Source organism: Conger conger, chromosome 5 (genome assembly GCF_963514075.1).
Source record: "Conger conger chromosome 5, fConCon1.1, whole genome shotgun sequence".
NCBI lineage: Eukaryota > Metazoa > Chordata > Actinopteri > Anguilliformes > Congridae > Conger > Conger conger.
The window spans coordinates 59,364,515-59,388,893 of record NC_083764.1 but is presented as its reverse complement, the minus strand read 5'-3'; the positions used below and the strand labels follow the sequence as shown (position 1 = coordinate 59,388,893).

Genomic DNA, 24,379 nt, shown 5'->3' with positions numbered 1-24,379 from the left:
TGGAGGGTGGAATTCGTATTTTGAAAGCTTAATTGAATGGAGTTGGGCTAGCAAGCTTTGGTGTTAACTATTTATATTATTTTGTTGGTTACATAATCAAGTAACTTAAGTAACTTAACCGCGGTGCATGAGAAACTGTCCTTTCTAGAAAATCAAGGGTGTGGGCTCGTTCAGCGTTACTTGCTTAAGCGGCACCAGATACAACAGCTGTGCCGTTATAAATTACAAGTCAGGCTAATTATTATGGAGCACGTTTAACTCACGTACCTTGCTATTTGCTCTAAAGAGTCACACATACTATACACATTTAGCCGTGTGTGTGTAATTTAAAATAATTATGTTTTCGTTGTAAGATACGTTTTTAGTGTCTAAAATGCGATGAAATGAAATCACTGACGGAGCTTTTTAGTTTTTGTTACAATAGCTGGGCAAAAAGAAAAAAAAACTGATCAGCATATGGACTGGGAAATGACGTGCTTCAGCACCTACTTTCTAGAAAGAACCACTGAATTCTAGGGGAGGGAGTAACGTTATTGGCTATTTAAAGAGGGCGGTGGAAGGACCGAACGCACTTGAGTTCAGAACAGCACTCATAACACGCATATCAGCGGGCATACACTGTAGGCTACTCTTAGCTTGCACGCTAAGCTACCAATGTTTCTGAGCGCAACGGATTCCAACTGCTAACGCCATATTCTGGGATTTCGTTTTCGGGAGCTGATCAGCGCCCAACAACAGTGCTGACAAATCTGTTTTTTTATTGCAGTGGAGAATAACGTTAACCGCTAGCTACTCTGGGCCGTTTAGGGGAAGATGGGGAAGGATTATTACAAAATACTGGGGATCCAGAAAGGAGCGGCCGACGAGGATATAAAAAAGGCATACAGAAAACAGGCTCTGAAATGGCATCCTGACAAAAATAAAGCGGCCAATGCAGAGGAGAAATTCAAGGAAATCGCCGAGGCATACGAAGTTCTGAGTGATCCAAAGAAGAGGGAAATCTATGACCAATATGGAGAAGAAGGTAACATTAGCATGGCTTAAATTTATATAAGGCTACACATGTATTTTGTCGGCTGGGGACTTGCTGTGACATCCTTATTCACGCCATGTCTTTTCAGACCGACGTGATGGTTATCTAATGTGAAGAATGATTGATTTTCATATTATTATTATTATTATTTATTATTATTGTTATTATTATTATTATTATTATTATTATTATTATTATTATTATTATTAGAAGTAGTAGTAGTAGTAGTATTACTATTCTTCTTATTATTAGTACTAGGCTATTAGCTGTAAGCCAAGGTGAAAAATAATTTACATTTGGCACCCTATATTGTCTCCATTTGGTCTCGATGCAGTCATGCAGGTAACCATATTACAAGACTGTCTGCCACCGTTTTTCTCCTTTATGTGTTGGGATGCATGCGGTAGCCTATTTTTGGAGGAGCTACATATTATTGTCCCATTACATGGCGTCAGAAAAACGCGGTGTCAGTTGTTTATTAAGGTGACAGTTTTTGATTTTGAAGTTGGTAAATTATGAAATAAAATATTAAATATCGGAAAACAGTTGATTGTCTTGCATGCAGACATGAAAATGCGCTATAACTGTTAAATCGTGATTTAGGGCCCAAGGCATGCTGTCCCTTTGTTTGAGCAGTGTTGTATACGTTAGCTATGTAGAATGTAGTGGTAGCTTTCCTGTAAAATTGACACGAAATTGGACTCATCCCATGCATTCTGTGCGCATGTCCCAAATGCACATAGCGAGAACGCCAGTTTTGAAAGCTGTGAGATGATTGGCTTAAACACAGACGGGTACGACTCATGACCCTACATTCCCCACAAAACCATGTAGACTTCCACATCTCACAGGGAGAGGAGGGAACATAAATCCTTGCCTTTAAAGGGCAGGGCACTGGGCTATTCAAAAAAAGAAAAAATAATAAACAGGCAAACTGCATCACATTCTCTCGTCATTTGAATGTGGCGGGAAAATATTTACAGTAAAATTTATGGCCAGTGCTGGAACATTCTTGCATGCTTACTTATTCCCCGTCAGTACTTGTACGGGGAGTAACAAAAAGTCTCCAATTTTGGGCGCTCTCAGGTCTCAAAGGTGGCGGAGGAACTACCGACGGACAAGGGGGCAACTTCACCTACACGTTCCACGGGGACCCCCACGCCACGTTCGCCACGTTCTTCGGGGGCGCCAACCCCTTCGAGATGTTCTTCGGCCGGAAGGCGGCCAACGGGCGCGACGAGGAGGAGATGGAGGTGGACGGCGACCCCTTCGGCTCCTTCACCAGCTTCAACCTGAACAGCTTCCCCCGGGAGCGACACATGGGCGGGGGGCCGGTCCGGCGCAAGCAGGACCCGGCCATCCACCACGAACTGCGCGTCTCCCTGGAGGAGATCTTCCACGGCTGCACCAAGCGGATGAAGATCTCCCGCAAGCGGCTGAACCCGGACGGCCGCACCATGCGCACGGAGGACAAGATCCTCACCATCGAGATCAAGCGCGGCTGGAAGGAGGGCACCAAGATCACCTTCCCCCGGGAGGGGGACGAGTCGCCCGGCACCATACCCGCCGACATCGTCTTCGTCATCAAGGACAAGCCCCACGCCCATTTCCGGCGAGAGGGGTCGAACATTGTGTACCCGGTGCGGGTTAGCCTACGGCAGGTGAGAAGCTGTTTGACTTGTCGTTTAGGGCAGGTAAGGAAAGGAATACACTGTGCGTTTATGTGAGGAGTAGCTGGGTGTGATGATCCAAAGACAAACGGGCCAGATTTCATAGTTGTGATAGTCGCTGATGGTTATGTTAACCTGACATCACACCCTAACTCAGATTACTATTATTCACACTTTTACAGTAGCCAGGAAAATACTAAGGCGTTAAAAGAGAATTAAAGTCTCGGTCAAAGAGCAAAGGAAATGAATGACACATCAGTGTCCGAGACACAAATCAGTTTAAAAATGCATTGTTGTAAAGATGTCAAGTCAACAGAAAGCAATAGTTAGAAATGAATAAAGCGGCCTACACACTGGGAGTGAATTTCACTCTGACAGAAATAGTGAGCTGGCTGCTGTTTATAGTGCTTCCAAAATGGCATAGTTGAAATCATTGATATGTAGCTCTCCTGTGTCCAGGGACAGTATGCAGTCATAGTTGAAGCATTATGCATGCCCATGAACCCAAACATGAAACATGAGCCCAAACACTTGTGGGCTGCCAAAAAGCAAGCATCCTAACACCCACATACAGTACAAGATGCTGTGTTATGCTTACTTGACTGCCAACACTTTTTATAATTTCATTTTAGATTCCCTGTCAGGACAGTGTTAAGTCTGACTGAGGTTCAAATGCGTATCTTTACCTATGGAAAGACAACCATATGTTACATTTACGTTTAATTTATTTAGCAGACACGTTTGTCCTAAGCGACTTACACTGTCTGTGAAACTAAGCTACAGTGTCAAAAAAAGATCAACCAGATTATATGCAAAATTAGCACAAATTTTGCGAAGAGGACCTTCAGCAAATGTCAAGTGGCTACCCAGAGAAATACAATGTACCAAAAGATACACACCACATGTAATTTGTCCCAAGTTGATCAACTCCACTTAAAATTCAGTCAAAGTGGGGTGATATCAGTGTTATCACAGTCCAAATGTATAATTATGTTTTGTGAATTAAATCCTGTGGAGAGATTTTGTGTTGCGTAAAGTATTTTGCAGTGGCCAGTACATTAATGTCTCATATTGTGTTTTTTTTTCTTCTTATTCCAGTCATTGTGCGGCTGTTCAGTCACCGTATCAACAATAGACGGGAAAACATGTAACCTGAAGGTAACAGAAGTCATCAAACCGGGGATGAGAAAGACTGTTGCGGGACAAGGTCTTCCTTTCCCCAAAAACGCAGACCAGAGAGGAGACTTGGTGGTAGAGTTTGATGTGAATTTTCCCGACAGCCTCCCATCCAACGCAAAGGATGTTCTGAAACGTCATTTACCAGCCTCGTAAACGGAGTGGACTGGACAAATGGGTGTTGCCATGGCAGCACACCATTCCTTGGACCATTTATAAGCCCTTATAAAGAATGTGCAATTTATATTTTTATCTATATTGTGTTTATTTTTAAATATTCTGCATGCAACAGTGGTTAAGTGCAAGTAAAGGTTTTGATGTCTGAATGTAATCCTTAAATGTGTTTCATTTCCCAGTTCACTGATATTTTTTGTTACATCGGTAGTCAAACACATGACATTAAAAGCTGAATAACAATACCGAGTTAAACAGAAATTTCATCTTTTGATTTAGGCAGTGGCTCCAAATAAGCTAAACCATGAACATGTGTTCCTTAATGTAATGACAATGTAACTGGCTAATTCACCTTTAATGATATAAACATAAAAATGAGTTCTGAAACTTTCTTTTACACCTTTCAATTTTAAATAATTTGCCATTTTTTCACTTAACTAGTAGTGAGATTTGATCAGTCAAAGTAGATCAGCCTAAAATAGAGTACACATGTGTGGTACTAGTAAAAGAGTTGAAAAGGTCTTATTTCCAACTTTATAAATGGAACATTTGACGCATAAAATACGATTCCAGCGTAGCCATTACCAACACTCAGTGAGCACTTTATTAGGACTTATTTTTTTGACGTAAGTCTTCTGCTGCTGTAGCCTATCCACTTAGAGGTTTGACGCGTTGTGTGTTCAGAGATACTCTTCTGCATTCTACTGTTGCAATGCATGGTTATTTACGTTACTGTCATCTTCCTGTCAGCTTTGACCAGTCTGGCCCTTCTCCTGTGACCTCTCTCATTAACAACTTGTTTTTGCCTGCCAAACTGCTGTTCACTGGATATTTTTAGTTTTTTGCACCATTCTCTGCAAACTGTTGTGCGTGAAATTCCCAGGAGATCAGCAATTTCTGAGATATTGAAACAAACTTGTCTGGCACCAACGGTCATTCCATGGTCAAAGTAACTTAGATCATATTTCTTCCGTATGCTGACATTTTGTCTGAGAAACAGCTGAACATCTTGACCATATCTGCATGCTTTTATGCATTTAGGTGCTGCCACATGATTGGCTGATTAAATATTTGCATTAACAAGCTGGTGTACGGGTCTACCTAATAAAGTGCTCACTGAATGTATATTAATGAAGCCTAAAAATTCTGATCAAAACTTAACCATATAATTGAACAGTGTATAACTTCAGCACAGTATAAGCTTTTCAGACATCTCAATTTATTTGCAATGCAAAATGCAGTAATACTACACATTTTAATTTATCTTCTGCAAACTTTCGTGCGAAGGAGAAAGGATGTTTTTTGGGAAGTTTAAAATAAGTAATTGGATCTGACATAGGCTAGTGCCACATCCATTGTACTCCATTTATAAAATGGATGAAATAAAAGACCTCAAAACCTTGAGCAGAGGAAGGGTGAGGTGCAACACAAATGCAACAGCCACACTAGTGTCTCCAGAAATTAGTTTAATGATCCAAGGGCTAAAATAATGTGATGTAATGTTTATGAGCAGGTATGTAACTAAAATAAAATGGCTAACATATATTATTTTGGGGTTCTACTACCAGCAAAGATGGTTCTAGTTTCATACTGCATTATGAAATAGTCAAACAAACATTCAAACCTGCCACTCTTTTCAGGGGGAATATTCTCTCACAGAGTTCTAGTTTGGCGGCATGGACTCGATCGAACGATCCGCAATTATTGACTCAAAAGAATCCTATGAATAGGCATTTCCAGTATGGCCTGTTGAGATTTGTGTTGTCCTGGTGATAGTAACAAGAGGGTTATTTGAGCAATGAGTGTCCAGTGATGAAAACGAGGTGCTTGTCAGATGGCAGAGGGCGGCTGTAGCGTAGTGGTTAAGGTAAACGACTGGGACACGCAAGGTCGGTGGTTCTAATCCTGGTGTAGCCACAATAATATCCGCACAGCCGTTGGGCCCTCGAGCAAGGCCCTTAACCCTGCATTGCTCCAGGGGAGGATTGTCTCCTGCTTAGTCTAATCAACTGTACGTCACTCTGGATAAGAGTGTCTGCCAAATGCCAATAATAAATAATAATAATGGAAGGCATGTAGAGTTGATGTTGCTGAGGGCACTGTAAGTTATTGAAAGGATGTGGGAGATAATTTTGTGGCTGGCGGGGGGAGAAGAAGAACAGAAGAGCAGGCCAGGAGAAAGGAGATAAATTGGCATTGGATAAAGATTTCAGAATGATGTGGGAGGGTCAGTGAACCTTCAACTGGGGTTTTACAATTAGTGAGAAAAGACAGCATTCATTCCATGTAGGAAATTAATAACTTGCGAGTGCCAGTACGCCAATGGCAGGGAAATGTGTTGCCAGTTGGTACCTTAAAGTAGCTACCATCAATTTGGTTTGCTGTAGTCGAACTCATTTAGTTACACTACACCCTGTGGAAAAAGAGCATGTCGGGGCAATATATATATTCTGTAAATGTGCATGTAAATTGAGGAAACCGCTCACGAGTGCAGCTTGAGGTACCACCAGGGGACGCCACATCTTTCGTCATTAACGTTTTTTTTTTAAAGGGCAGTGTTACCTTGGAAACATCCACTCAGTGAATCAGGGTCTTGTATATGTACCCACTGCGGGAGGGATAGACTTGGATTAATTAAAATTAAATAGCATAGCCCACATTCAGACCGGCATGACACAAACATGGTGTGAGCGGCCTACAATAGCAATATCATAGCCATTATATCAATGTCAAACATGTACTCGTCGAACTATATTCCTAGATTAAGTATTGACCAGAAAGTATCCTGTGCAAAACCACATTACCTGGACACATTTATACCTCGTCGTTTACATTTCATATAATAGGACAATGTAAGTTATACATAAAGCCTACGGATGGGTTATTATGCATCCTTAAATATAAAGTTAGCTTCGAATATCAATAGAAAAACATGAAATCGCACGGCTAAATCTACACGAGAAGGGACGGGGCGGAGAATGTCTTCATGGATATGATATCACCTTAGACAGGTAAATACGTTTCTGCATGACGTAGGCTATTCATGTATGTCAATCTTTCTATGGACTGTGCTTCCTACTGCGCCTGCGTTCCCACAATGTTGCAACAGTGTAGCTATTGTTTGCCAACCAGTGTTCGGGAGAGTTTTCCGCAGATAAGGAAACTGGGTAACTACGCTCTTAGCTCGCCACCCACCTGCTGAATATTTAGAATTCTCAATTTGTAAGTGAGGGTTGAGCCTCTAACGAAGAACAAAGTCGAACCTGGAAAGAAACTTTGCATTAAGAAAAGGGAGTCTTGCAAGAGGGCGTCGTTCAAATGTTTTAGCCGACAAAGTTCCTTTCTGAAAAGTTTCCCTCGTCAGCGACGGATTTACAGCAAGCGCAACGATGCCTTTGGGACTTAGGAAAAAGAAGAACAAGATGAGGGAGAGCTCGAACTTGGTTGAAAACGAAGAGCATGTTGGAAGCGGTGCTAAGTCTGTGGTCAACGGAGCTGGACTGCCACCTCCGCCTGTCAATCTCCGACCCAAGCTGGTGTTTCACACGCAGCTAGCCCACGGTAGTCCCACCGGCAGGATCGAGGGCTTCACAAATGTGAAGGAGCTGTACTCCAAAATAGCAGATGCTTTCAATTTAAGCGCACCTGAGGTATGGTATGGATTTATTTGTCACGCATATTAAGGGATGTTGGATGGCTAGTCCTAATGCATTAATGTGAAAGTTGAATAAACGATGCTGATTAAAAATAGGTTTTGTGGCAAACTGTAAATCGAAAGCGCCCAGCCCTCTTTGAAACAGTGCCTCGAGCATCAACGTTGCGTAATGTGCAACCTGCTGGGACAAGTTACCCTACACGATCCGAAATCACAGGTCGCATTCATTTATCTCCCTCAGAATTGGTGAACCTGTGCGCATTTATATTGGTCGGTTTAACATCAGTTCAGCTCTGAATTTGTTGACTATGAAAACTTTTAACCATACAAGTAAGAAGATGGGTTGCTTATGGACTCTGCCACATCTATAAAAGCAGACTTATGCACAACGGGGGACGTGTCTTAGTAGTGCAGATAGAAATATGTCAGCAGCACCTGTGGTTGACCAATATGTATTGTCCAATTCTACGTCATATTCAGGTGCGTAATAGTGTTAGGATTATGGCTTTTATTTAGATTGTTGTAGGCTACTACTGAATCCATGATGTTTCACTGTCATTGTAGCCAACCCATGCGGTGCCCATCACGATAAGTGATATGTAGAAAATCGTTGGCTACTTCTCGTTGATCGTGAACTCGTGAAAACGTCCTCCGTTCGTCGACTTCGATAAGCAAAACTACAAGCACGAGGCCTGATAAACAAGTGTGAGATCAGCGTTTCTGTCTGGTCCCAGACTGGCATTTTTCTTCTTTTACAAAGACTTTGAGAGTGACAGGCCTGCTTTGTCTCGTGCTGCAGGATTATATATGCAGGTCAAAGCGTTTCCTGACTGGAGTGTATCGCCACAGGAACGCAGGGGAGAGTCCATTGGTACAGTCTAGATTACAAAAACCAGTCCGTCAACTGCCGCACAAGAGGAGTGTTGGTGAACTCATCACTGGCAGTAAACATAGGGCCCTGCCCTGGTGTACCATGGTTTCCCATTTTGTGTAATTATCCAGGGAGAGTTTCCAGACAGTGGTGCATAATTGCGGATACTGTGTTTGTATTTAAGTCATTATTTAATTCAGACTCGCAGAACGATATCCATTTTTTACGGATATTTCCCTTGTTTTAGTCAGGATAAAATTGCTCCATAATTTGTATTGTTCGGGGGAAAGAGTTTGCCACCTTGTCACACACAAGACGGACTCTTCTTTTCTGAAAATGTGTCAGATTCTAAAAAGAAATAGTGCGAGGAAAAAGTATATTCATCCACGAGAGGCTATTTCCTAAGCCTGCCGGGGCAGGAAATTGCACAGAATGTATTTTATTATTCTGTATGCATGTGTGTGCGTACATAATGCAGCACAAACGTGCATCCCAGCAACCCGGTTTCTATGCATACAAGATATGATGCTGTGGTTTCCATTGCCTGTGCTCTGTAAATCCATGCGAGGGTAAGCGAGTCACAACCTCAGTTAGAACCAATACATCACAAGGCGGCACACCTAGGAGACAAAATTATCATATATTTGTAAATCTAATTTTTCTAACAATGGGAGTTTTTTTTTTCTGCCAGCATAGTAATAAGCAGAAACTGCAACTATTCATTTCTGTTTATGGCCGAGACTTTTATGCACATATCACATGTGAAGGGACTTGCATAACTTAGTTCTACAGAGGAATGTACTGTATAGCTGTGCTCTTCTACATTGCTTTATTGCGTTTGAAGTGTACATAGGTCCAGGGTCCCGGAACAAGATGAGTACTTGTGAGTTCTGTGTGCTTGCATGCCTGTGTGTCCATATGCTTTCCGGACTGACTGAGGGGGAAAAAATACCTCCCAAAATGATTCACATCCTTGTTATAGATGGAAGAAACACAAAGAAGACTATAAACAATACTAGTAATGAGATTCAATTCTCTAAAGCAGAACATATTCTATTATAAGAATGATTCCGTGCAATCCTCCAACTTCTCTACATCTCGGAAAATAAATCTCCAAAAACAATTATTCACACCCGGATTCGGTACTCATTCTCTTTAGAAAGATAACGCTTCCCTTGAGCAATTGCATAAGTATAAATTAATATAACTTTCCCATTTTCTGAATATAGCCCTCTAACTGTTTTATTTATTTTATACAGTCTTCTTAGCACATCTTTATGAAGAGACTGAATAATGTACTGCACTGTTACTAAGATAATTCCATTCGCTGGTCACTGGTGTGTCGGCTGGAGTGTAAACAAAGCAGATATTGCTGGGGCATACTTTGCATGTCAGATTATCTTCGTGGGTATTCATTTCTGAGGCACGGCAGGCTTGTCATGTGAGTGAGAGCTATTTTACCACTTTGGGCAAAGTCTGTTTACAGCAGCAACGGTCAGAGCGTTTGGCGTAGGTGTGGCTCTGAGTCTCTACCTAGTTAGGGTGCCGCTTTGTTTGGTTGTGACCAGCCCACAAATAATTTGCCCAGAGTTTGGTTGTTAAAACTGTCTGCCATTGGACAGATCTCTGTGCTCCTGCCAATGGTCAAAGTGCACTTGTTACCTGGCTTCATTCTCACAATGAATGCAGGAGGCTGTTTCCGTCCATCTTTGGGAATGTAAACCGAGCTGTTGCTAGCAGGCTTGTTTCTTCAAAATGTGCAGAAATGAGTTTATTTGAATTTAGACCTACCCTCTTGAGAAGGAATGAAGTCCCATCATATTCCGTACTTGTACATACACGCATGAATATAGAGAAAAAACAAACTATTTGTGTTTTTGTGCACAGTCCTGGTTACAAAAAGAAATTAATCAGAAAATGTGATATGAAACTATATTACTGGTTTAAAAAAGTACACGTAAAATAATAAGACTATAAATGAACTATTACTTATAAGATCTGATTGTTTTAAGTTTGCAGAATTAGACCTTGTATAGTCTTATTATACACAAATAAAGTTGCCTCGAAGGCTATCTTTGTGCGTACGTACGTGCGTGCGTGCGCATGTGCGGGTATCTCAAACGTCAGCTGCACAGCAGGTCTTGGGAATATCATAAAGGAGGAACATCAAGTGCCCAGAAAGGCGCAGGACATTGGCTTAAATGGAAAGCGGGCTGACATGCTTCATCCCTGCCCTCCCCCGGAGGTCTGCTGAACAGCTTGGCTCTGTGTGTTTTCAGCCTGGCCACACCGCTCCCTGAGTGTGTGGAGCACCCCCCCAGCCCACGGGAGAGGCGGCAGGCCTGACTCAGTTGAGACCTGATGCCTTGTAATAGCGCCGAATGAGCTGCCCCTTGTTTGCCCGCGGGGACACAATAGCCGTGTGAAGCCACCCTTATAGTTTGTTCTGTTCCGACGGAGGAAAACAATTCGGCAGCAGTAATTGAGCCCTTCTAGCAGCTGCTCTGGGTACGGGGAAAATCTGCCGTCCTGGAAGAATTACCTCAGAGAGCCAGTCCGCTGGGTTTCCACTCAGGTGAAAAGCTTCCCCGGGCACCACCTGATGAGCAAAGGCAACTCAATTATCCTCGCAAAGCGCCAGCACTAGACTGCTGCGAGACCGGGCTGAGAAATGTAACGTGGCATTGCTGTTGTCTGCTTATTGTTGCAGTATGAATTTCCTGTGTTTATGAATCCGCTCGATTAACCTATGTGGCAGTTGCTTTACTCTGGGTTAATTTTGCTTCATTGAATGATCTGCTGTGTTCTGTCCCTGTGGGCCTCCCCCTTGGCATCATGTTTACTCCCAGAACTGTATTACTCTACTCTTTCTCACTTTCCTCCAAAATGTGGAATGCCTCCTAACTTGCCCCAGTGTTTAAACCTTTTCAGACGTTGTTGTCATGCAAAACGCAGAAGCAAAAAAAAAAAAAAGAATTGGATGAACTGCCTGAGGTAGTTGTGAACAATGCCTGTTTCCCCCCTGCCACATTATTTATCAACAACGCAATTAGGCTGGTGTGTGTACACACAAACTGGGCATGTGAGTGCAGCCTTAACTACAGTACGTGCTTGGGTTTTTGGAACGCTGCAGTTGACTGTGTTGCCTAGGCAACAGTTTTTGAACACGTGCTGCCTGGTTAACGATTGCATGACTTTGTCCCAACACGGTAACTAGCCTCCCGGACGATTTCTGTTAAAAAGGGCTGAGGGCATCAGATTTACTATGATTATGCGTTTGTTTTGGTTGTTTCAGAAAATAATGGGCAATTCAACAGGCCCTTATGCATGTATACCCAACAGCTATTTGAAAAATCATCACGAGTCCTGGAGCTGTACTGGTATCTAAAACATCTAGCTACACAAAAGGGTTTGTTTGGACATGCCAAGCATGTTTTCAAAACCTGTGGTTTTCAATGAGGTATTTCCTGTATAATGTATCTTCCTGCGACTTCATTGGTTTTTGGGTCAATGACGTGACGTGTCTATTTTGATGTCCGAAACACATTCATGGTTTAAAATAAGTATTTTTTTCATAAGAATTACATGAATAAACAATACTATACATCATGAGTTCAATTATATAAAAGACTATTGAGAGTTTTAGAAATTTAAGGAACTATTATACTATTATAACTATTAAGAATGTCATATGGGTTAACTGTCTAACATGCTGCATGCAAACATTCTACAAAAATAGTTTGTAAAAACTTACATCTCTCCCTTGAACGTAATGATATGGGTCTTTCTACGAAATGATCAAGTTCAATTGATTTTTAGGCTTCAAAAATCAACCAATGTCATCCAGCATTACAGACAATCTGGAGCTACTTTATGAAACATTTTATATTGATTATTCATTCAACAGAAAGTGGCATCATACAGAGGTGTCTGAAGGACCCCCCACGCTGTGGTAAAGTGGTTAGTAAGTTAGTAAAGTGGTTAGTAAGTTTCTGGTAAAATACATATATCTTTACCCTTTTTACTCACTGGTACACTATTTTGCAAAATCCTGAGTCATCCTGGACTCACAACTGTTTAGAGCTACTTTTATCTTGATATATGTCTTGAAAAGAGGCACGCTTTCTGAGCAGTAACCAGTTGGTACAATGTTAATAACCCAACCCTAAAGATAGAACATGAGCAAAAGTGTGTGTAATGTAACAGGGCTGTTCTATGCCAACTGGTTGCAAGGTTGCACCTTGTTGTTCTTTCCGTATGTTGGTAATGATAAGGTCTAGAAAAAAAGTTGAGCTTCATATTCCATCTTGTTTTGCCTATAGAGCCATTTAAATTTCACTGGGTGTTGCGTTTGCGGTATGAAATGCGTAAGTAACTTTGTAAGGAAAAGCCCAAAATCTTAGGGTTAGGGTAATCTATGGTAATCTATGTTGACATGTAGAATACATATCTGGCATCATAATGTATTCTTTCATTTTAGATATTTGGCCTTTAACTTTATATCTCATGTGACCTTATCCAGGGTAAATTACATCACTCAAATTTGGTTTATGATTGATTTATGTAGTTTGATATTTCCTATTGCAGTTGAAGCGTAGTGCTTGCTTGAGGATATAATGCCCATACTTGATCTACACCTGCAACCATCTGAAAACACAAACCCATTCCTTAACCACATTGTGCTGCGTAATTTAAGTCTTGTCTAAATTTAGATAACTATCTTGAAGTAAAATGCCTGGTTTTTTTCCACAGTATTAGAGCCATCAGCCCCCACTCCCAAAAAGTTAATGATTATGGTAATAGAACGTCATACAGCATGAAAAGTCCTCATTTTAGGAGTTAATATTTCTTTCATATGTAACTAATGTAGGTTGGTAATCTTTAATGCTTATAACTCATTAATGTCCTGGTTTAATCGTGAGTGGAAAACATATTTAGTGGATTTAAAAGAAGAACAAAGAACATTTTGTTGTCTGATCAAGATGACCTTGGATCCAGTTACCATTATATATAATATCCTGGCACTAGATCTTTTTTAATTTTATTTCCCTGAGTGGGAGTATTTGTGACTGAACACTGATGATGTCATGTTCCGACTATGCAGCTGTGCACCATTATGTCTTTGAACCCAGTACAAAGTGCAGTGTACAAGTGGCATAGAATAGACTGAAAACTGCATTCACTTGCTGAATAAACAGCTTTCTGTAACTTTGGAAAGCCCATGACATTACTGGATATAAAAAAAATGGAAAAGAAAGATACGGGGAACGTTGAAACTGGTCTATAATTAGACTGTGAGAGTACAAATTCACACAAGAACGGCTTCCTGAACTGTGGAGTACAGGTGGTGGAATAGCTTGGTACGTAGGAGTGGCAGGCATCGAGAGTCGGGCCAGCGGATGTGGGCGGTGTTTGTGCCTGGAGGAAGTTCTATGCGGAGAGGCGTCATGAGTTATTTTAGTGGGAGGGTTGGGGTAAGGGGGGGGGGGGGGTACTGTGTGATCCGGTTGCATCCCCGGTAACGGTAGGTAGGCGTTTCTTCCTACCAAACGGGGCCGCTCCGGTCTGTTTCAGCAGAGGCTGGGCTGAGGGAGCCACCGGCTCTGACGCTGCATCCCCCCCCACCCACCCCCACCCCCACCTCCCCTCTTAATCCAGACCTTTATACAAGCTCCGTAACCAGGGGCAACGTGCCTGCGCTCGTCAGCTGATGTGTGCTCAGGGCCTGCGGCGCTCTAACGGAGCGCGGTGGAAAAGCAGGGCGCTCTGGGTCGAAGCCTCGCTCCCCTCCCCAGCTCCGTTTCAGAGCCCCCCCCCCCCCCCCCCCCCCCTACTGCCGCTGCCAACAGCACGCCGGGTATTTTTGTAAACCGAGCGCATGTGCTTTCGGAGCTATACGCGTCTCCAGATTAGTTCCCAAGTAAATAGCGCTCCGTTTCAAGCCTTACTTGGTCCCTCCGTGATGCAGCGTTAAGTAACGGAAGTTGACTTTGAAGGTCCCCACCCAGCCGAGCCTGTGGGAGCAGGGTGTGAGTGAGGCGGCCATGTTATGTTCCTGCCAGTCATTTCTCCCATTTCATGGGAAGGGAAGGGGAGGGGAGGGGAAGCGGGGAGAAACTTCTAGAAAAAAAAAAAAAAAAAAAAGCTTCACTCTGAGGCCCCACAGAACGGAGATACCACCCATTTAAACAGGGAATAACGGTAGCAATTTGGTACAGTAGCATTGAGACTCAGTGTGTGGCTCCCGCAGTAGCAAGATAGAATCTGTCTCTCTGTCTCGCTCTGCCTCTGTGTCTCTCTGGAAATCTCTCTCCCTCTTCCTCTAAATGTTGTGCAAACACCAGAGCGTGTATAAATATCAGAGTTTATACTCACACCCATAACTCCATTATGCCTGACTCATTGCGTAAGGCTAAATGAGGCAAATGTAGAGCTAAAATGATCACCACCGAGATGGTGGTGTATGCAAATTACGACAGGTGTAAAAAGAAGTTTGCATTCTCTGGACAATCCTGTACAAAGTAGACCAGTTAATGGGCGTAATTTTAAAATTGTAAAAAGTAACTGAAATCTATGACAAACTGTGGGGCTCATTTCAGATAGAGAGATTCGATCATGATCAAGTTTCCGCTATTAATGGCATTTGGCATCTCATTTTGGATAGATTCGCTGAAGGTGAATAGTTTCTTTGTACCTTGTAGTCGGACATGGAGGTATCTGTAGCTCTGAGCTGATCCTGGGCAGCCAGACTGTCCCAGCATTCCTCACGATGTGAGCAGTGGCTCACTATCCCCCCTTCTGTCCGCTGTGTAGTGCGTAGATAAGGTTCAAACTAAACAAAGCCCTTGGAATATAATCATGGGAGGGGACCCACTTTTCTCATGTTTACAGACTGGCTGGCCCAATATGTTTGAAGGCTGAGACTGGCCACAGGGTATTGCTGCAAAATATGCTGTCTCTCCAGTTTTCAATTGTGATTAAAACATAACAATATTAACACAATAATATGTTAATTGGCTTGTGATTCTCATTTCTCTGTTTATCAAGGTTGGCTGCTACCTGGTGTTAAGCACATATTTCTGTATTGCTGTACAGTGTAATGTAATGTGTATTCTTATAAGATAAATCAGGTAGCAAAATGTCTCATGATTTTTTGCTAGAATGGACTTGGAGAAACAAAATGCTCATGTAATTTCCTTAAAACATAGCATCGCCCCTGAATTTGTCTGTACTCATTTGTACTTGAGCAGATTCTCTTCTGCACCCTGAACACTCACAAGATTGACATGGAGAAGCTTCTGGGGGGACAGATAGGCCTGGAGGACTTCATCTTCGCCCATGTCAAAGGGCTGAAGAAGGAGGTGGAGGTGTTCAAGGCCGAAGACGCCCTGGGCCTCACCATCACGGACAACGGAGCTGGATACGCATTCATAAAGGTACGCTGAGTCCAGGCTTGCCAACCGTTCAGCATAGGCTGGGACCTCCTGCATTTCAGCCAAACATGGTTTGTGTCTTAACACATTTTATCTCATAATATTGAGCTTTGGTGAACTAGTTTGCGCACTCAAATGGTTGAATGGCTATCATTCGCTTCACAAATAATTAGGTTGGCAAAAAATAGTATTAAGTAATAAAGGATATAAAGCAATATCTTCACCCAGCATCCTCGTCCCAGTGCAGGAGACTCGTTCTACAAAAGGTTTGTTTTGTACTTTTGGAGTACAAGTAGACCCGGAAATATTCTGCTCCACAAAAGAGGCTTCATCATAAGGACACTGTAAAATCGGCTCAACTGCGCCCTCTGTGTGGCATTGGCAGCAGCACACCTGATGATCAGTTTCTGCACCACAGGAATAATCAAACCGGAAGGCTTGGCAAGAGAGCTAGAAGTAGGTATAAGTAAATCATACATATTCAGAGATAGGAAACCACACAGACTGCTGAACCTCGTTTTAGAAAATAGATCTGAATTGTAAATTTTTCTGAAGGGGTTGGTCATTAAAAATGCATTAAAGTGTGGTTTTAAAAGCACGCTCTTTCTTGCTAAGCGCGCAGCAGGATTCAGTGGGAGGAAGGTGGAGGTAGGACAATAGACTAATTATCTACACGGAGGTATTTAATTGCATACTGAACCTGTTGCAGTCTTCGGTTGCAAGGATTTCCGCTATTATACACGTTTGGTCTATGCTGTGTGTTAGACAAAGTAAAATAAGTCAAATATAAATATTCTAACCAACTGTTTTTTTTGAATTTCAAATGTAAAACTACTGGTTTTATTGGAAATGGTATGCACAAAAACGATTTGTTTTTCCTCATTAAATATTTCCGATGTCTTTTGATTAAATACTGTAACATATAATAATAGGTGTATGCATTCACTTGCATTAAATCATTGACTTGGAGTAAATGCGTTATCTGGTGAGAAGACTGATATCTCCTTGTCAATATTCTTTTTAAATGACTGGTATTTAGAATAAGAATTCAAATATAGTAGAAGAATGGAAATCATAACCGATGGCTGTTCAATATAAAAGACCACTGTAATAATTTCACGTCCTTATCAAAACCTGCTTCAGCATATTAGCTTCACACAAACAACACTGAAGGGTTCTGTGCTGTCAGCCATAATGTTTATTGAACGACATTGGCTCCAGACAGTGCCCTTATCAAGGGGACCCAAACCTTTGACTGAAGGGCTATTTACAAACCTACCTTCCTGACACACATCATAAATTGTTCGGAAGAACCCCTTGTTGTGATTTATGGTCTTTCAGACTAACTGGCCAGTGTTTGTTGTCAGGTTGGCATCAATATGGAAGGTGATGATGGGCCATTAATACCTAATGGATGTTGAAGTTCTGTTTAGTTACCGTGCTAGGTAGCTAGCTGTTCACTGAGTGTAAACAAAACATATACTCTCTTACCATGTTCAATGGGAAAGTTTATTCCAGCAATCCGGGCCTCAGGTTGCGTGTTGAAGTTGCGTATACTTAAGAAATGAAAATTTACCAAATGACTTGCATTTCTTAAGTATTCGCACCGTCATTGCATTTCTGTTTAATTAATTTTTATTGTAATTAATGTATGTAAACACACATACGTACACATGAACATTAAACACATACGCATCTTTGAGTGCACTGTCATTTAAACATTTAGGATTTATGATTAATTTACATGAAAACAATTAAAAGTTACATTTCACTAGTGGCAGTTATTTGTCCTTGGTGAAAATGAATGAGTCTCTCAGTGACCTGCGGTGTGTGTGCGTCCATCTCCTACCGCCATCTCCTCCGGACTCTGCCTCTGTTCTGCACTTTCACCAGTGGGTGTCACTGGTACCCAAGCACACAGCCCTTCTGTCTGCTGTACTGCATCAGCACAATATAGCTTTCAGACCTTCAGAGAGGAACGGCTGGGGTCTGACCCCAGCATGCTGAGTGGAGTGGGGACAGGCATTTGATTGAATCACTTCCAAATGCTATATTATTGGCCATTATTGGCCATATCTTTTGTTAGTTTTGTTTATTGTTTATTTACCAGGGACCATGCGTAATTAAAATGAATGTATATCTGTAGAGGTGTTGATTATGTAGTACTGCCAATGTGATTCCGTTTGAGAGGGTGGTTTATATTGTTAAAACCTGCTGGTGAAAGGGTGAATTTTAAATTTGGTCATTTTAAATCTTAGGTCAGGTTAAAATGGAATTTATGTACATTCAATCAGCAATGGCTTCACATCTTCATTGACAGGCAAAACAATAAGCAAAATTGGGATTAAATATTTAGCAGGACCTCAAATGTACTGTATGTGAAGGCCAGGAGGAGAGGTTGTACGTCTGGCTTTTACTTCTGGATTTTTGCTCAATATTTTGCTTTGAGTTTGATCTCTCCAACGGAGGGCCTGGCTTAAGCTTCAGAGAAGTAGCAAACCAAAAGCCAAGGGCCCTGGTTCATGTTCTCACCCACAAATACTCCGGAGGTCAAACTGGTGTTGAGGGAACTCATGTGACCGCAGGCCTCATGGGGAATGTGTTTTGGCAGTTGAGGCGCCACCGGCTCTTACCCGCGAGCCTAAGCGCACGTGACCCCGGTCCCTCTCGCCCTGTTCTCCTGTCACAGCGCATCAAAGAGGGCAGCGTGGTGGACGGGGTGAAGGTCATCTCCGTGGGCGACCACATAGAGTGCATCAACGGGAGGACCATCGTGGGGAGCCGCCACTACGAGGTGGCCCGTATGCTGAAGGAGCTTCCCCGGGAGCAGGCCTTCACCCTAAAGCTGGTGGAGCCCATGAAGGCTTTCGGTGAGTATTCCCCGCGTAGATTCGCTGTGGATTAGGGCTGGGAAACGTGACCGGCGCTGATGCAAGGAGGGGTTCATTTTCCCATACGGGATCCGGCACTCTGTGGCCCTCTCGTTCTTAGTTGAATAAAAGTTTTTTGAGCACTCCATGTCGAATGCTGGATATTGATCCAAGAGCGAGCCCACCAGGCTTCACGATTCCAATGAGTGATGATGATTAATGGTTGTGAACGTTGGCAGCAGCTAAACTCAGCGCCGGTCGATGGGAGCCTCACCGCTGGTGAATATTCATAAGCACCTGTGCGTCATGGCCAGCGTTACAGAGACACAACGTCCTCCGCAGCGTACGGGGGGGACGAAATGCCAGGAAATGTTTCCGTGCACGAACGCCATCATCCCCCAACGACACACTGGAGTAAAGAGCGCGTGAAGGCACACGAATCCTCTTCCCTTTGAAAGTAGTTGACCCTGAATCGGCGGCATTCATTTCCACATCGCAGTCTGGGTTAGGGTTGCTGTCGGACAAACTGATCCCAGATCAGCCAGCGGTGTTGAGGGAATGCTGTGTACAAAAAGCCCATGCACCCATATGTCCCACAGATGGAGGGCGATTCTAGTGCCAAGAGGAGCTTTACCGTTCCATTCAGCGCTCCACCCCGGGAGTCCCAGAAAGCCCCATACGTCTGATTCTGGACTGTCCAGAAAAAACACTGCAGGGATTTCACTTGTGTGCGAGTTATGCACTGAGTTGTGTTCCACACATGGGCTGTGACTGCACCGGATTAGGTTTTTCTTGGCCTGTTGGTTTCAGACGGCTACATTTCTTGGCGTCAGTGGGCTTGGCGTGTCATAACCGACTCCTCAGTGTACGCTGCAGACGCAGTCATACGTAGTGCATCTGGAGCCCTCCGGGTCATCCCCTTTCATTCAGAACACACACACAGCTGTTACCCAGCCTGCCTTTGAACATCTTTTTATAGCCCGATCACGCCGCGTTTCGTAACACCGCCGTAGCTCCGACAAGCGAAAGTTCACTTTCCGTGACGTCGAGGCGGAAGATTTATGATGCGGGTGTTCGCTCCTCACCTGCCGTGCCCTAAAAAAAGGTTCCCTGTTTAAATGCTCGCAAAAGTCAAAGTCATGTCCTATCGTTAAGCCCAACTTTATTTCTCAGTCCACATTCATTTCCCAAGGACATTGCACTTGATTAAATTTTATATTATTCTAACCCGTATCTGGTAGTCTGGAGTTGTTTTAGTGCACATTATCCTATGGTGGAGGTGCATATGGGGGCAGAAAGCACAATAGATATAATTGGGCAAGGAGGCATTACTGGTGCTGGCTGAATGCGGTTGGTTTACTGTCATAACTGCCCCCTGCCGGCTATAGATATGGAAGCAGAGACAGAATATCTGTGAGGACATTAGCTATACCATTATGCTTTATGTCCCTGCTGGTTATATGCTGGGCTTTGAAGGTGTAATACCCAGAACAATATTTGGCTATTAGGCACGTTTTCAGTTACAGACTTGTTCTTTACAACACTCTTTCAGACAGTCTGCACTGATTGTCTGGAAGTGTTTTTTCTGCAACACCATTTCCACCTCCGCACTTTTGCTGCCCTCTTTTGATAATATTGTTGTGTGGGAGGATTTGTTCTCTTATTGCTGCAATTTATGCATATTAATAACTGTTACTCATCAGTGTCACATACAAGTTCTATTTCTATGCTTGCTCCCCTCATTATTTTGAGAGATAAAAGACTTGTTCATAGATACCCGTCTAAATAATAATTGTGGAAAAATAAAACCTTTTTTAAAAGTAGCCCTTAAGAACGAACAATCCAGGAACATTGAATTGATGGAAGTTTTGCATAGAACCACAGTAGCTTTCATCCACACAGTATGGGTATTGCTGAGTTTCCCGTTGAATATTTCAACCAGCTTTTGAGTGCATACCTGGCTGTAATGTGTCTGCTTATGTGGAGAACTGGCTTACCCTCACTTATCTTACTTAACTCAGTCACACCTGTACTTGAAGGGTCTCTTCACTTTACCGAAGAGCATGAATCGTTCAATCAAGACACCTCCATCTACTGTGACTGGGTTCAGAAAGACACACGTTCACAATCGAATGGAATCGCCTCCACCTGAACGTGCGTGCGGCTGGTAGCAGGGTTATTACCATGCTGTAATAAACCACACGATCCTTCAGCGAAGCCTTGGCTTCTGAGGGTGCAAACAGGAGCATGTAATTGAGGAGAGCCGCCTTTCCGGGTGATGACTGTGACCATAACCAAGTCAGAAATGCGGTCACACGGCAGTAGCATGCACACTTCTGTAGCATCTTCACGTCTTTTTTGTTTTGTTAGCTCCTCGTGTTATCTTAAAGCCAGGCTCTTTTGCCACTGAAATAAAAAGATACGTTCCTGGCCTGGCATCACGGTCACGGTGTCCCTGCAAAAAAAGTGAGCACTCTGCACACAGCCATTATCTGTGGGAGAATCATGGCTCATTTTCCAATTGAGGCCCCGGGGGGGGGGGGGGGGGACCTGAGGGATGTTCTGTGCTTTTTCCTGCCAGCTGAGGGAATGACTTCTGAAGGAGTTCTGTTCTGCTGGGCCGTGCCATGATTAAACCGCCAGCCACGTTTGTCCTTAACGGCTGATGATAAGAGTTCTGACACAAAAAGGTTGCGCTGATGATACAGTTTCTTACACACGAGGTTCGCTTTATTTTAGCGACAGCCACATTTGTGAAGAAATTTCAATGCTGAGAATCGCGGTTTAAATTGATATTTTCTTCTAAGCTAATTACCAGTCATTATGGGGGAGTTTTGTACAGTTTTGTTGTACTTTCAAGAATGCAAGGAGATCTGCGTTACAGCACTTTCCTTCTCTCGGGGTAATTTACTCGTTCTACACTACAGGTGGTGTCTAATTGGCGCTGTTTTTGATTGACAGATATGCTTGAGCCGAGGTCAAGGGGCTCGAAGCCTGGCGGAGAGGGCAAGATCGGCACTGGTCGGGGAACGCTCAGGCTGCGGTCGAAAGGCCCTGCGACCGTGGAGGAAATGGTGAGCATTATTTGCATGAACAATTCGGGCAAGACGCCCCTTCTTCAGCATGCCAAAAGTAAATTAAGCAAAATGGAGGTTCCATCGAGCGTAAAGCTTTTACCTGGCACAACAGGTATGGTAATGTGGTACATGGTAGGGGCCAGTCACGTGCAAGAAACACAACAACAAGCAAACTCCTCATTAAGTCATGTTGGCATTAGTGTGTCCCGCTGATTAATCCAAAACCATTCCCTTTGGCAGAAGATTGGCAACCTAAATAGTGTCCATGCCCCTGTACTTTCATTATATGAAATTATGTTTGCAGCTCTTAAAATGTGTAGCCACTGCTGATGTGTCATCCTTGTTACGTTCATTTAGCTCTCGTTTGCTTTTACCGATCTAATGTAAATTAAATGGACATTTAATCAGATAAACCACAAACGGAGTATTGCAAGTGATTCCGCCCCCTTACTTTTACCCCGACCTCCTGTGCTAGGTTTAATTCACTGACTATACTGTTTGTAGGTCCTGTGCCAAGGCACATTTCACACTTTTTAGTTGAGCGTGTTTCTTTCAGTGACTAACAGATACGGAAGACCCTGTGAAATTGAGTGCTGCCTCGGGAAGCCATGTGAACTCACGCATAACATTTTCGTGATAGAAATAAAAACGGAACTTGATGATTTTGTTTCAAAGGGGTGTCACAAGCGGTACTAGATGATGCAGACGTGCTTGTGTACCTGCGAGGGGGACTGTGTTGTGGAGAATTTATGGAGAATGTTGCATTCACGACGCGTCCGTCTTTACAGCCCACCGAGTTCGAGGAAAAGGCCGTGAAGAAGGTGGATGACCTTCTGGAGAGCTACATGGGAATCCGTGACATGGAGCTAGGTAGGTTAAGCTCATTACAGCGACTCACATTGTAATTCTTAAGTCAATGTGACGTAGGACCATATGGAGTTATCTAATGGAGCAGGTCTGGATGATCGGTCTGCCTGGGTGCCATCGACTCTGTCTTATTCAAATAGACTTACGTTTCCTCGTACCAAAACCGAACCAAACTGATCAGTGTGTTTTGGTACGGACAGCAGAATGTGTCCACCCACTATCGAGTTCATGGATCCTCAATAGCACCCCCGCCCTGCCCCAACAAACACCCCTGCCGTGTAATTCCACGCCCCCCCCCCCCCCCCCCCCTACATCCCTGATTGACCCCGTTCCCTCCGCCTCTGTCTCCCCTCCCTCAGCTGCCACCATGGTGGAGGTGGGCAGGGACAAGATGAACCCGGACGAGTTCGCCATGGCTTTGGACGAGGCCCTGGGGGACTTCGCCTTCCCGGACGAGTTCGTCTTCGACGTGTGGGGGGCCATCGGAGACGCGAAGCAGGGCCGGTTCTAACCCCCCCCCCCCCGCACGCGTGGACGGGCCTCCGCCGAAAGCTATGGACAGAGGGGCGGTCTTTAGGGCGTGCTTTTCGCATCACACACTTTAAAGCTTCTAGTGTCAGTTCTGCAATGCCACCACAGGGATAAGGTACAAAATGTGCTTTTGGGGTTATTTTTTTTATTTTATTATATATTTTTTTGTACTCATACGGTACTAGCTGTCTGGTCACCAAAAGTACTGCTGCTCTAATTTCATTCACTATATTCCCTTTTTTTTTTTTTCATTTGATAATTGCAAGTAAGAGGCACATATTTTCAGAAAGCTCCCGTTGTATTTACAGTTGTCTTAAGACTGATTTCCTAAGTCTTCAAAGCACCCAGGCTGCCAGCTTCTCTGCTGGTAAACCCTAATGGTCTGTATGAACAGCTGCCCAACCTTTCCCCCTCTCTTACTTTATTAGATGATTTGATCCTTATTTTGGTCATTTAGAGATGATCGATGTGTGATGAAATACAGTTTGGTCCCGTTTGAAACGTTTTGTTTCTGCCATGCCAGGCCTGGTCGACCAGGCTACGAGACTGAGGAGGGGAGGACCAGGACGGAAAGATGAAAGGGTTTATTTGTGAATTCTCTTGTGTCTCGCGGTTTACCTTAATTTGCTGGGTGTTGTTGTGGCCTTGCGGGAGTCAACTTTGAATATTACAAAATATTCCAAATAGAACATTCCTCTACAATTATGGTGCATTTGCCATATTTCAGTAAAACACTGGCTATTTAGAAATGTGATAATTTGACTCTCACCAAGCTCATTGTCTTGTTTTTTATGGAAATTGTAACTAGTGAGAAGTAATGGCACATTTATAATTTTAGATAACACTCTTCGTATTTTTATTTTAGTTGCCTCTTGTACAGATTTCTTATATAGAATTATACTGTGATAGATATTTTTTCTTAAATTATTTGTTTGATGAATGGTTTTGTGATGACTGGAAAATATTTCTAAGATGTCAATCTTTAGCTTTAGAATGAATAAAGGTAATCAATATTTCTCTTA

At 43.1% G+C, this 24,379-nt stretch overlaps 2 protein-coding genes across 2 annotated transcripts; both read left to right on the top strand.

The window, feature by feature from the left end:
* Window positions 1–69: 69 nt before the first annotated feature.
* Window positions 70–5,136, top strand: dnajb4 (DnaJ heat shock protein family (Hsp40) member B4). Its single transcript, XM_061243734.1, has 3 exons — window positions 70–1,024; window positions 2,120–2,694; window positions 3,802–5,136. The coding sequence occupies exons 1-3, from the start codon at window positions 814–816 to the stop codon at window positions 4,033–4,035; spliced, it is 1,020 nt and encodes a 339-aa protein (XP_061099718.1). The 5' UTR covers window positions 70–813; the 3' UTR covers window positions 4,036–5,136.
* Window positions 5,137–7,159: 2,023 nt separating this feature from the next.
* On the top strand, window positions 7,160–24,379 carry gipc2 (GIPC PDZ domain containing family, member 2). Its single transcript, XM_061244005.1, has 6 exons — window positions 7,160–7,703; window positions 15,830–16,015; window positions 18,702–18,882; window positions 21,844–21,956; window positions 22,748–22,829; window positions 23,186–24,379. The coding sequence occupies exons 1-6, from the start codon at window positions 7,443–7,445 to the stop codon at window positions 23,335–23,337; spliced, it is 975 nt and encodes a 324-aa protein (XP_061099989.1). The 5' UTR covers window positions 7,160–7,442; the 3' UTR covers window positions 23,338–24,379.